Source organism: Boleophthalmus pectinirostris, unplaced genomic scaffold (assembly GCF_026225935.1).
Source record: "Boleophthalmus pectinirostris isolate CB_2022bp ecotype Guang Dong unplaced genomic scaffold, ASM2622593v1 HiC_scaffold_17, whole genome shotgun sequence".
NCBI lineage: Eukaryota > Metazoa > Chordata > Actinopteri > Gobiiformes > Gobiidae > Boleophthalmus > Boleophthalmus pectinirostris.
In genome coordinates this window covers 36,439,824-36,451,949 of record NW_026571115.1, presented here as the reverse complement: position 1 = coordinate 36,451,949, position 12,126 = coordinate 36,439,824, and the positions used below count along the sequence as shown (strand labels likewise).

The following is a 12,126-nucleotide window of genomic DNA, read 5'->3' as shown; positions in this document are numbered from 1 at the left end:
ACAACACACTACAGCACACAATAACACAACACACACAACACAACACACTACAGCACACAATAACACAACACAGTATAACACAACAAACACACTACAGCACACAATAACACTACACAATACGAAACAACACACTAAATACAACATAACACAACACGAGACAACACACAACACACCATAACAAGACAACAATAACAATAAGACAACACAACTCGAAACGAAACAAAACGACACACTACAACGGACCACAACACACAAAATAATACCACAACACAACAGTACACACTACAACACAACACAATACACTAACATAACACACTACAACACACTACAACACAACACCAAAACCACAATACACACACAATACACACACAATACACACACAATACACACACACTCGGGGTGTAACAGTCTGAACACACACACTGTGTCGTGTGTGTAAAGTTTGTTTACAGAAGTGTGAACGTAAAACCAGGAACTGAACCAGAAACGAAACTAAAGCTCAGACCAGAAACATGGAAGGACTAAACCAAGGACTAAACCAGGGACTAAACCAGGTCTAAACCAGGTCTAAACCAGGTCTAAACCAGGTCTAAACCAGGACTAAACCAGGTCTAAACCAGGTCTAAACCAGAGACTAAACCAGGGACTAAACCAGGACTAAACCAGGGTCTGAATCATATCTGAAAATAGGTCTAAACCAGGTCTAACTCAGGTCTAAATCATATCGAAAAATGAGGTCTAAACCAGGTCTAAAACCAGGACTAAACCATATCTAAAACCAGGACTAAACCAAGTCTAAAACCAGGACTAAACCAAGACTAAACCAGGTCTAAACCAGGACTAAACCATGTCTAAAACCAGGACTAAACCAAGTCTAAAACCAGGTCTAAACCAGGACTAAACCAGGTCTAAACCAGGACTAAACCATGTCTAAAACCAGGACTAAACCATGTCTAAAACCAGGACTAAACCAGGTCTAAACCTAAACCAGTCTAAAACCAGGACTAACCATAAAACCAGGACTAAACCATAACCAGTCTAAACAGGACTAAACCAGGTCTAAACCAGGACTAAACCAACCAGGACTAAACCATAAAACCAGGACTAAACCAGGTCTAAAACCAGGACTAAACCATATCTAAAACCAAGTCTAAAACCAGGACTAAACCAGGTCTAAAACCAGGACTAAACCAAGTCTAAAACCAGGACTAAACCAAGTCTAAAACCAGGACTAAACCATGTCTAAAACCAGGACTAAACCATGTCTAAAACCAGGACTAAACCATGTCTAAAACCAGGACTAAACCAGGTCTAAAACCAGGACTAAACCATATCTAAAACCAGGTCTAAAACCAGGACTAAACCAAGTCTAAAACCAGGACTAAACCAAGTCTAAAACCAGGACTAAACCAAGTCTAAAACCAGGACTAAACCAAGTCTAAAACCAGGACTAAACCAAGACTAAACCAGGTCTAAACCAGGTCTAAACCAGGTCTAAACCAGGACTAAACCAGGTCTAAAACCAGGTCTAAAACCAGGTCTAAAACCAGGTCTAAAACCAGGACTAAACCAGGACTAAACCAGGACTAAACCATATCTTAAACCAGGTCTAAACCCTGTCTGAACCAGGACTAAACCCGGCGTGTGCTGAGTGTGTGTCAGGTTCGTATAATGAGTGTTTATGGAGGAGCAGCTGATTTATGTTTATGCACAGACACAGACACAACACACACACACACACACACACACACACACACACACACACACACACAGACACACACACACACACACACACACACACACACAGACACACACACAGACACACACAGACACACACAGACACACACACAGACACACACAGACACACACACACACACACACACACAGACACACACACACACAGACACACAGACACACACACACAGACACACACACACACACACACACAGACACACACACACACAGACACACACACACACACACACAGACACACACACACAGACACACACACACAGACACACACAGACACACACACACAGACACACACACACACACAGACACACACACACACACACAGACACACACAGACACACACACACACACACACACACACACACACACACACACACACACACACACACACACAGACACACACACACACACACACACACACACACACACACACACACACAGACACACACACACACACACACACACACACACACACACACACAGACACACACACACAGACACACACACACACACACAGACACACACACACACACACAGACACACACACACACAGACACACACAGACACACACACACACACACAGACACACACACACAGACACACACACACACACAGACACACAGACACAGACACACAGACACACAGACACACACACACAGACACACACACACACAGACACACACAGACACACACACACAGACAGACACACACAGACACACACACAGACACACACACACACACAGACACACACACAGACACAGACACACACACACAGACACACACACAGACACACACACACACACACACAGACACACACACACAGACACACACACACACACACAGACACACACACACACAGACACACACACAGACAGACACAGACACACACACACACAGACACACACACACACACAGACACACACAGACACACACACAGACACACACAGACAGACACAGACACACACACACACAGACACACACACAGACACACACACAGACACAGACACACACACAGACAGACACACAGACACACACACACAGACAGACACACACACACACACACACAGACACAGACACACAGACACACACACACACACACCTGCGTGGTGCAGCCCGGGGTCAGAGGTCAGAGGTCAGGTCTGTGTATAAATGTGTAAACTGGAGCCGTGTTCAGTGTTGAGCTTTAACAAAGTTGTTTGTTCGTGAACAGAAATGTGCAGGAGGATTTAAAACTTACACAAACATGTTCAGAACTGCACAGGACCAGGTTTTTGAGTTTAGACCTGGTTTAGACCTGGTTTAGGCCTGGTTTAGACCTGAGTTTAGACATGATTTAGACCTGGTTTAGACCTGGTTTAGACCTGGTTTAGACCTGGTTTAGGAAACAACTTCAGAACAGATCAGAATTGAGTCCAGCGTTGGCCCTTTTTCAAAAGTAAACCTCGGCACGATTCGGGCGTGAAAATGAAAACCCCGAACACGAGGAGCCGGGGAGCGAGTGGGAGCGGAGTAAACACCGCTCCGGTCGGATGTGTGTCACGTTCACGACATTCCAGAGCGACCGGAGTGGAGGGGGGAGGGGCCCGGAGCAGAAGGACCCGCTGCCCAGGGTCCGGGTCAAGTCCTGAACCGGGTCTAAATCTGTCAGAGATGAAACGGCAGCAGGTTTACGTCGACCCTGAAAGAGTTCAAAAGCGATGAAGTGAGACGAAGAAGAAGAAGAAGTGTCTTGCCCGACGACACAACGTTTACATGAGAGATTTAATTCTGAATAAAAATTATTTAATTCCACTTTTAAAAAATCCATGTAAACACTTAAATCCAAATGAAAATGATTATTCAGAATTAAATTTACTGTATTTTCCGGAGTATAAGTCACAGCAGCTAAAAAATGAGTAATGAAGAAGAAAAAAAAACGCAAGTCGCATTTTTTGGGGGAAATTAATTTTTTTAAAATCAGAGACGAGGAGCCGACTTTTCCTGTTGAAAGTCAAGTTCTAGTAAAAACAATAGAACATAGAACGACAGACTGTTAACGTCACATATGAATCGAATCCGTGTGTCGTTCGTTCATTCGTTTTTCAAAATAAAACCAAAAATAAGAAAAGGAAAAAAAACAACAATTTTCTTCATTATTTGTCTCCGAAACCAAAATGAAAAAAAAAAAAACAGATAATGATTCATTTTTTTCAGTTTCTGATTTTGTGTTTAAATGAAAAATGGAAAAAACGAACCAGGACTGAACCAGGTTCGGGACCAGACCGGAACCAGACCTGGACTGAGACCGGGACTTAGACGGGGCCCAGACCGGGACTTAGACGGGGACGGACTTAGACGGGGCCCAGACCGGGACTTAGACGGGGCCCAGACCGGGACTTAGACGGGGCCCAGACGGGACTTAGACGGGGCCCAGACCGGGACTTAGACGGGGCCCAGACCGGGACTTAGACGGGGACCAGACCGGGACTTAGACGGGGACCAGACCGGGACTTAGACGGGGACCAGACCGGGACTTAGACGGGGACCAGACTAGGACTGTGTCCGGGACCAGGACCGGAACTGAGTCTGGGATCATCGGAACCACTGCGGGAAAAGTCTGGATGGTGTTTGTGTCCGTGGACGAACGACAAACCGAGACGACAGAAAACCCGGGAGCAGCTGAAGTTTGTGTTTTCTTCCGGTCGGCGTAGACACGATTTAACGAGTTTTCCATGTAAACCTCAATTCGGAATTATTATTTATTAATTATTATTTAATTATAATTTTTTATTCAGAATTTAAAAATGTCACGTAAACATGGCCCGTATGACGCCGGATTTTGAAGACGACTGCTCTAAAAACTGAGTGAGCTGGAAGGTTGTTCACTTAAACCAGTGGTGCTCAATACGTTGATCCCGATCTACCAGTCGATCACCAAGGTCGTGTGGGTAGATCGCCGTGTCTCGTCTCGGACTCGCGTTTGGACTCGGTCTTGTCTCTCACTCGAGGTTTGACACTCAACAAGTGTGATCATATTTCATTCCGGCCGCTGCTGTTGGTAATAAACTTGTAGCGGGTGCAGGAGCGTGTGGGGCGTCTCAGTGCAGCCTGTGCGCTCATTTGAAACCCGCGGAGACTCTACGGCGCATCACAAACACACACGCTCCCTATGCACGGCTCGTCTGCGACAGCGTGTGTCCTCGTGTACCAGCGGGCATCACAGGGCAGGTTCAACTTCCTAAACATCCTACCTGTCCACCTGCCTCACGTCAGCACGCCGCCCCTCGCCTTTTCACGCTCTCGCTCCTTCCTGCGTACAGCCAACACAAGCCCCTCCCACAGTGCGGCTGATTAGAAGAACAAGACCAAACGTGAAGCAAAAACCAGTCTAAATTTGTGTTCCAGTGTTGGCACAAAGCAGGTCTACAGCATAGAGCGGATCTACAGAACAGACCTACTGCCACATTTGGCTGAAGTTTGTCTAACAAAAGTGACAAATGCATCTGTGTTTGTCACGATGTGCGTTTGGTTTGGTAAACGTGCAGAGGCTGGTAAAATATCACTGCAAAACCAGAAAAGAATGAAACTCCAGTTTGGAACTTTAAAAAACAGGTTTAAAAAAATCTTCCTTCACTTTTTTCACAGTTTTTGTGTAAAGTGCCAGAGGAAGTTCTCTTAAAGAAGAGGTTCTCAAACTGTGGGGGAGGGTCCAAAAAAGGGGCACAGAGTGTTTCAGTGCAGTTTGTTTGGCTTTGTATTAGGTCAGATCATTTTGACTTGGTCATTTTGTAAGTAACTCACATGATGAAAAAGTGTGAACATCTCTGTCTTAAACGTTTCTGAGCCAAAGATGTTCATTTTGTCTTCTTATAAACTTTATCTTCTTAGGTTCTTTTTAAAGACAATGCAGTAAAGTGTATTTACCTTGTTGACATGTTGCTGCTGCTGCATCTTCAGAACTGTCACCGGTGTTGGTGTTGACGTGTCGTATATCAGCTGTTGTTACTTCCTGTAGTCGTGGTCAGACCTGATGGACCTGCAGGTCGCTCAGACTGACCACGCCTCCCGTCGCCCGGTGTCTCTGGAGGAGGGTGTCCCAGGTGTGTGAAAGGAGGAACGCTCCGTCATCACGGTTAACGCTGTCCGTGCCTCGTTTCCTGATTTCACCGTCCTCCTTGATCCAGCGTTTGAACTTGTTGTTTTCTGATCCAATGACCCGAGCCCCGACCTGATCCATAATGTGGTTGTTCCTTTTCCAGTGTCTGATTTGGCGGATTTGAGGTTTTCCTGTTCTGTTTGTCTTTTTGTTCTGGTGAGTCTCCCTGACGTTTCCTTCTCGCATTCCTTTTGGTGAAACGTTTCCGGTAGAGGGTCCGCCACCTGCTTGAGGATGTTCTCCAGGATGACGTTTAATTTAACCATCTCCATGGAGACAAGCAGGCCTCATGACAAGGCCCGGTTCCAGGTCAGATCTGTGGAGAGGCGACCCCGCTCACAGTCAGAATATCTGTTTTTCTCTGTATTTTTGAGCTGTAAAGTTTCCTGCAATTGAATAAATGTAAAGTCGAGCTGTTTAAAGTCACACTGTGGAACATTTCAGGCAGAGCAGTGACGTCTCCAGTTTCCACACGATGTTGTAAAAATGTGAAAAACCAAATGCTCAAAAAAAAAACCCGAGTGAGACTTTTAACAAACCCAGCGCCGTGTGTTTGCTTCGTCTGTTTGTTGTTCTGGTTGTAATTCTGTTTTTTTTTTTTTCGCAGACGGCGCTTAGTTCATTTTTCCAAGAAACAAACATCCCGAGTCCCCATCAGATGGTCAGTCCTCCTCCTCCTCCTCCTCCTCCTCTCACTCACTCGTTCACTCCCTCCCTCCCTCTCCTCTCCCTCCTCCTCCCTCCCTCCTCTCCTCTCTCTCATCTCCTCTCCATCATTCCCTCTCTCTCTCTCCCTCCTTCACTCTCCCTTTCTCTTCCTCTCCCTCTCCCTCTACTCTCTCTCTCTCCTCCTTCACTCTCCTTCCTCCCTCCTCTCCTCCCCCTTCACTCTCCTCTCTCCCTCTTCACTCTCCTCCTCTCCCTCTCTCCCTCCTCCTCTCCTTCCTCTCTCTCTCCCTCTCTCTCTCTCTCTTCCTCTCCTTCACTCTCCTCCTTCCCTCTCCTTCTCTCCCTCCTCTCCTTCACTCTCCCTCTCTCTCCCTCTCTCTCCCTCTCCTCTCTCCTCTCTCTCTTCACTCTCCCTCTCTCTCTCCTCTCTTCACTCTCTCTCTCTCCTCTCTCCTCTCCTCTTCTCCTCTCTCTCACTCTCCTCTCTCTCTCCTCTCCCTCACTCTCCCTCTCTCTCCTCTCCTCTCCTCTCTCTCTCCCTCCTTCACTCTCCCTCTCACTCTCCTCTCTCCTCTTCCTCTCTCCTCTCCTCTCTCTCCTTCACTCTCTCCTCTCTCTCCCTCCTTCACTCTCCCTCTCTCTCCTCTCTCCTTCCACTTCACTCTCTCCCTCTCTCTCTCTCCTCTCTCTCTCCTCCTTCACTCTCCTCTCTCTCTCTCTCCTTCACTCTCCCTCTCTCTCTCTCCTTCTCTCTCCCTCCTTCACTCTCTCTCTCTCCACTTTGTTGTTTTTCATTCTTAATCCATGGATCAAGAATCTCTGACTTCCGGTCGTCGCTTAATTCACACTGGGAAGAATCTTCAGAAAAAGTGAACGTCAAACCTCCATGTTTGTTTTCCCAGTGGGACGTGTCTATTATTGTCAAAGTCGATCTTTTCAAGTCTTTTGAACCATATCACTTTTGTTTCTGGTTCTAATATTGTCATATTTTAGTTTTGGGATTTGGACATCGTAATTGTGTGGTTGTTGGATCCTAACAGCAGAAAACGGCCCGAGAAATGGGCTTTGGAAGTTTGAGTTTCAGCTTCACTTTTGTATTTATGGAGTTCGCAAACTGTTTCTCTTCCCAACGGAATTGAAAAATAGTGAAAGGTGAAGGTGATGGGCAGGATTGATCCACAGGAAGAACCAAAAAGGAAGCATTTGTCTGACTAAGAAATTATCCCAAGTTTACAGAGAACATTTTGTATGTGGAGCGACAACAAAACAAAATTTGTTAATGTTAAAGTTTGTTAATGTAGAGGAGCAGAAGACAAACAGACTGAGCTGCACTTTCTTGTTCTTGAGGTTTTACAGCAACATCACGTCTTGGTCTCTTTGCAGTGGAAGGTGTTTCTTGGTGAACAGTTGGAGCCTTTCACTTTGACGCTGACTTTTTAAATTCGTAACCGAGTTTGAGCGAGGGATCGGTGTTTTGTTTTGTTGTTGCTCCACATACAAAATGTTCTCTGTAAACTCGGGATAATTTCTTAGTCAGACAAATGTTTCCTTTTTGGTTCTTCCTGTGGATCAATCCTGCCCATCACCTTCACCTTTCACTATTTTTCAATTCCGTTGGGAAGAGAAACAGTTTGAACAGAGGTTTGAGTCACACACATCTGATTCACTTTTACATTTATGGAGTTCGCAAACAAATTTCTCGAGTCGTTTTCCGCTGTTAGGATCCAACAACCACACGATTAACGACGTCCGAATCCCAAAACTAAAATATGACAATATCAGAACCAGAAACAAAAGTGATATGGTTCAAAAGACTTGAAAAGATCGACTTTGACAATAGACACATTCCACTGGGAAAACAAACATGGAGGTCTGATGCTCACTTTTTCTGAAGATTCTTCCCAGTATGAATTGTGCCATGACCAGAAGTCCGGGATTTGGGATGCATGTATTGAAATAAAAAAAAAACTGACATTGTTAGGTATTGTTTTGTTTTGTTTTATTTCGTTTTCGTCATTGTTTTAGTCCGTTGTCGTTTGTTTTTATCCGTTCCGCTCTAATTCCTCCGTCTCTCCAGTTGCCGAGGAACACTCCCGCGACTCCGCCCAGTTTCCCCGACGCCATGGCGATGTTCTCGAACCTGCGGGCGTCGGAGTGCGGCTCGCCCCCGCCCCTGCCGCCGGCCCCGCCCCCCTCCTCCTCCTCCGCCGCCGCCCACCTGCACGCCCCGCCGCACCTCCACGCTCTCTGCTGCCAGCCCCAGTGGCCGCCCGTGTCGCAGCCCGGCGCCGCCGCGCAGCAGCCTGTGCCCGGGCAGAGATGAGGCGCGGCGCCCCCCGCTGGTACGAACTGGGACTACACTAACACTGAAGCAGAGGATCGTGGGAGGAGGCGACGGCGGCGGCGTTTTTCTGGACTTGGATTTTGAATATATTATGGATGCATCGATGGAACCGGCAGAGATATGACGGCGCCTCCTCGTGGACGTTTGCAGTACTGCGATAAAAAGTTTCCTTGTAACGCAGAAGAGCGAAAAGACTTGAGTTATTGACGCCTCAAACTGGAGAATTATCGTTTTTAAACTTCGCACAGGTGTTCTACCCACGTTTTCTAGAGTGCGTTTAATTTTGTAAAAGCTGCCCCGATTGGTTGAAGCGGCATTTTTTTTCTGAACAGTAATCAAAAGCATCTTAAAGTTTTGTAACGGACATTTTTACAGTGAAGTCTGGGGAGCTCCGATTGGTCGTCGTATTTTAACGTAAACACAGTACAAGTCCGACGCTGCATTCGCTTGTCCGTCCGTCCTCACGTTCACGTTTCAGCCGTTTTATTACCGTATTTCCCGCACTATAGGAGCTCTGGATTATAAGGCGCGCACTTGTTTTTGGATTAAATTAAAGGATTTTAAGCGCGTCCTGTAGTGCGGAAAATACGGTATGTTTCACGTGTCCAAACATAGATTCGAGGAAAAGGGGCGTGTCGCCAGATCTCCGCGTCGGACGGATAAACGAACGAACGCAACATAATTAGTTACTCCATTATCCATGAACCGAAATGTGTGCTTAGAGGTTCGTCCCGCTGTGCAAACCCGTTTAAAGATGCCGTAATTTCCAGACTATAAGCCGCTACCGAACTTTTTTTTTTTTCCTCACGCTTTGAGACGGTGAGACGTTGGCGACGGCGGCGTGACGAACTGACTCGACGCAAAAAGACGGCAAAAGCTTTGAAAATGTTCGTGAAGACGTGGACACCGGCGGCTTATAGATAATTCCGGACGATATATGAACAGTTTTTTTCTTTTCAAAATTTAGTTGGTGCGTCTTGTAGTCCGGAAATTACGGTAAAATAATCAGATTCACAATACAACTAAAGATACAACACATAAGGTAACTTTTCTAGTGCAGGAAAATTATCCGCTTGTATCCATGAAGAAGTTATTGCTTCGCCTGAAATGTTCCGCAGTATGGCATTCATAATTTCTGTCTAACGTTTATTTAACTACAGATTTGTTCGTGTGTAAAATCCTTCGTTCGTCCAAGTAAAATCCATAGCAAACGGAGAAATTCAACTTGTCAGCTGGACAAAAATTTATAAAATTTTTCTACAGATTTGTTTATTTCTCCAAAAAATCCCTCAATAAACTCTCCACAGATCTGAGCCGTAACTTCGCCCGGTCACGCCGTTTACATCCAGGTTAATGCCGTACTGTGGGACATTATAAGCGAAGTAATAACATCTTTATAGCGACAAACAAGCGGCAAACTTTGCGCGAAAAAAGTTACGTAGTTCACCTTTTAAGCTACACCCTTTTTTTTTTTTAGACCAACAACCAATTGGCATCAACCAATTGAAAAAAAAGCTGGAATTTTTTAGGAATATTAACGAGAAATTATTGGATTTAAGAAAAGAATCACGGGAGATTTATAAACGTTGACGGACGCAGCTACGACGAGACGTTTTGGATTTATATTTTCGCTTCTGAAAATGGACGAACTGCGAAAAACAACCATTTTGGAGATTTATTTTTGTGTTTTTTTTCTTCATCGCCTTCTCGTTTATTTGGATCCGGCCTCGCAGACTTCCGCCTCGGACAAACCTAAACCAGGGAAGCCACTTCTACCGCCACAGCTGTTACCTCGGCCGTCTTTTTTTACGTTTTACTAACGCTCGACGGACGCGTGTAGTCCGGCGAACGCGCTGCAGCGACTTAAAAGCGTCGTGTTTTTATTTGGCATTTAAGTTTGGACGTCTTTCACTGCAGTTCGTCTGTTTTTTATCGTATTTTTTAAAGCAATAACCAGTTTGTAGAGAGATCGAGATGTTGGTGCGGTTCGCCGTTGGAAAAATTCACGTTAAAACTGAAATTTAAATCAAGCGAAAACTGCGAAAATCAAGGCGTACGGTGCAATTGCGTTGTTTTTTTTTTTTAACAAGAATAAGAAGTTGGGTTTTGTTTTTTGTTTCGTCTCGGGAGCAGTACCGCAAGTGTCCACGAGGGGGCAGCACTACGCGGGTTTAGGGTTCTTTCTGATGTCACTGTACCTCACTGGGAGAGCGTGTTGTTCGGGAGCGACGAATGGGGACGTTTTTGTGTTGTTCGTACTTTTCTTATCGTTCGTCACTGGAGCCATTTTAGTTTGTTTCAGGAAATTTCTCTTTAAGAATAATAAAGCCATTTGTTGGACGTTTTTTTTTGGAAAGGTGCTGTCTCGGGTCTTTTCTTGAGCACGCTTTTACGAACGCTTGGCGACTTTGGGGAAACTAAAACTTGAAGGGTCTGGGCTAAAAAAGAGGTTCCGCAATCTCACAGAACATGTTTCACCAGAATCTTCACCTACAGGTAGTTTGTTTCATTCTCAGTTTATGTTCAGGTCTCGTGTGAAGCTCAGAACCTCCAGAATCCCTCACTGAGCTGATTCAGGATCAGCTGAAGGTTCTGACGTTTAGGGAGCAGTGTTGTGAAGGTGACTTTTAAAATGTAATCCCCTACAGATTACAGATTACATACCTCAAAATGTAGTTTGTAACGTAATCCATTAAATTACTTAAAGTGAGTAACGTAATCTGAATACTTTGTTTTGTCTGCTAAAAGACAATGAAAAGCCCAGACTTTACTGAACCAAATTAAAAATATTACTGATAAAAGAGGAGCAGACACGACACATCAGCACAACATGGTTTAGATCTGGTTTAGACCTAGTTTAGTCCTGGTTTTAGTCCTGGTTTAGAGCTGGTTTAGACCTAGTTTAGTCCTGGTTTTAGTCCTGGTTTAGATCTGGTTTAGTCTTGGTTTAGATCTGGTTTAGTCCTGGTTTTAGTTCTGGTTTAGATCTGGTTTAGTCTTGGTTTAGATCTGGTTTAGTCCTGGTTTTAGTCCTGGTTTTAGACCTGGTTTTACCTGGTTTAGACCTGGTTTTAGTCCTGGTTTTAGTCCTGGTTTAGATCTGGTTTAGTCTGGTTTACTCTGGTTTAGGTTTAGACTGGGGTTTAGACTGGTTTAGACCTGGTTTAGACTTGGTTTAGACCTGGTTTAGACCTGGTTTAGCCTTGGTTTAGAGACCTGGTTTAGA

At 45.1% G+C, this 12,126-nt stretch overlaps 1 protein-coding gene across 1 annotated transcript in view; it reads left to right on the top strand.

Annotated features, from left to right (window-relative positions):
- Positions 1-11,256, top strand: part of LOC129408593 (UBA-like domain-containing protein 2) — a 12,652-nt gene extending 1,396 nt beyond the window's left edge. Inside the window, exons 2-3 of the mRNA XM_055152515.1 lie at positions 6,495-6,548; positions 8,634-11,256. Coding sequence (XP_055008490.1) covers positions 6,495-6,548; positions 8,634-8,879 — 300 coding nt within the window. The 3' untranslated portion in view covers positions 8,880-11,256. The remainder of the gene's footprint in view (positions 1-6,494; positions 6,549-8,633) is intronic.
- The last annotated feature ends 870 nt before the right edge of the window (positions 11,257-12,126 follow it).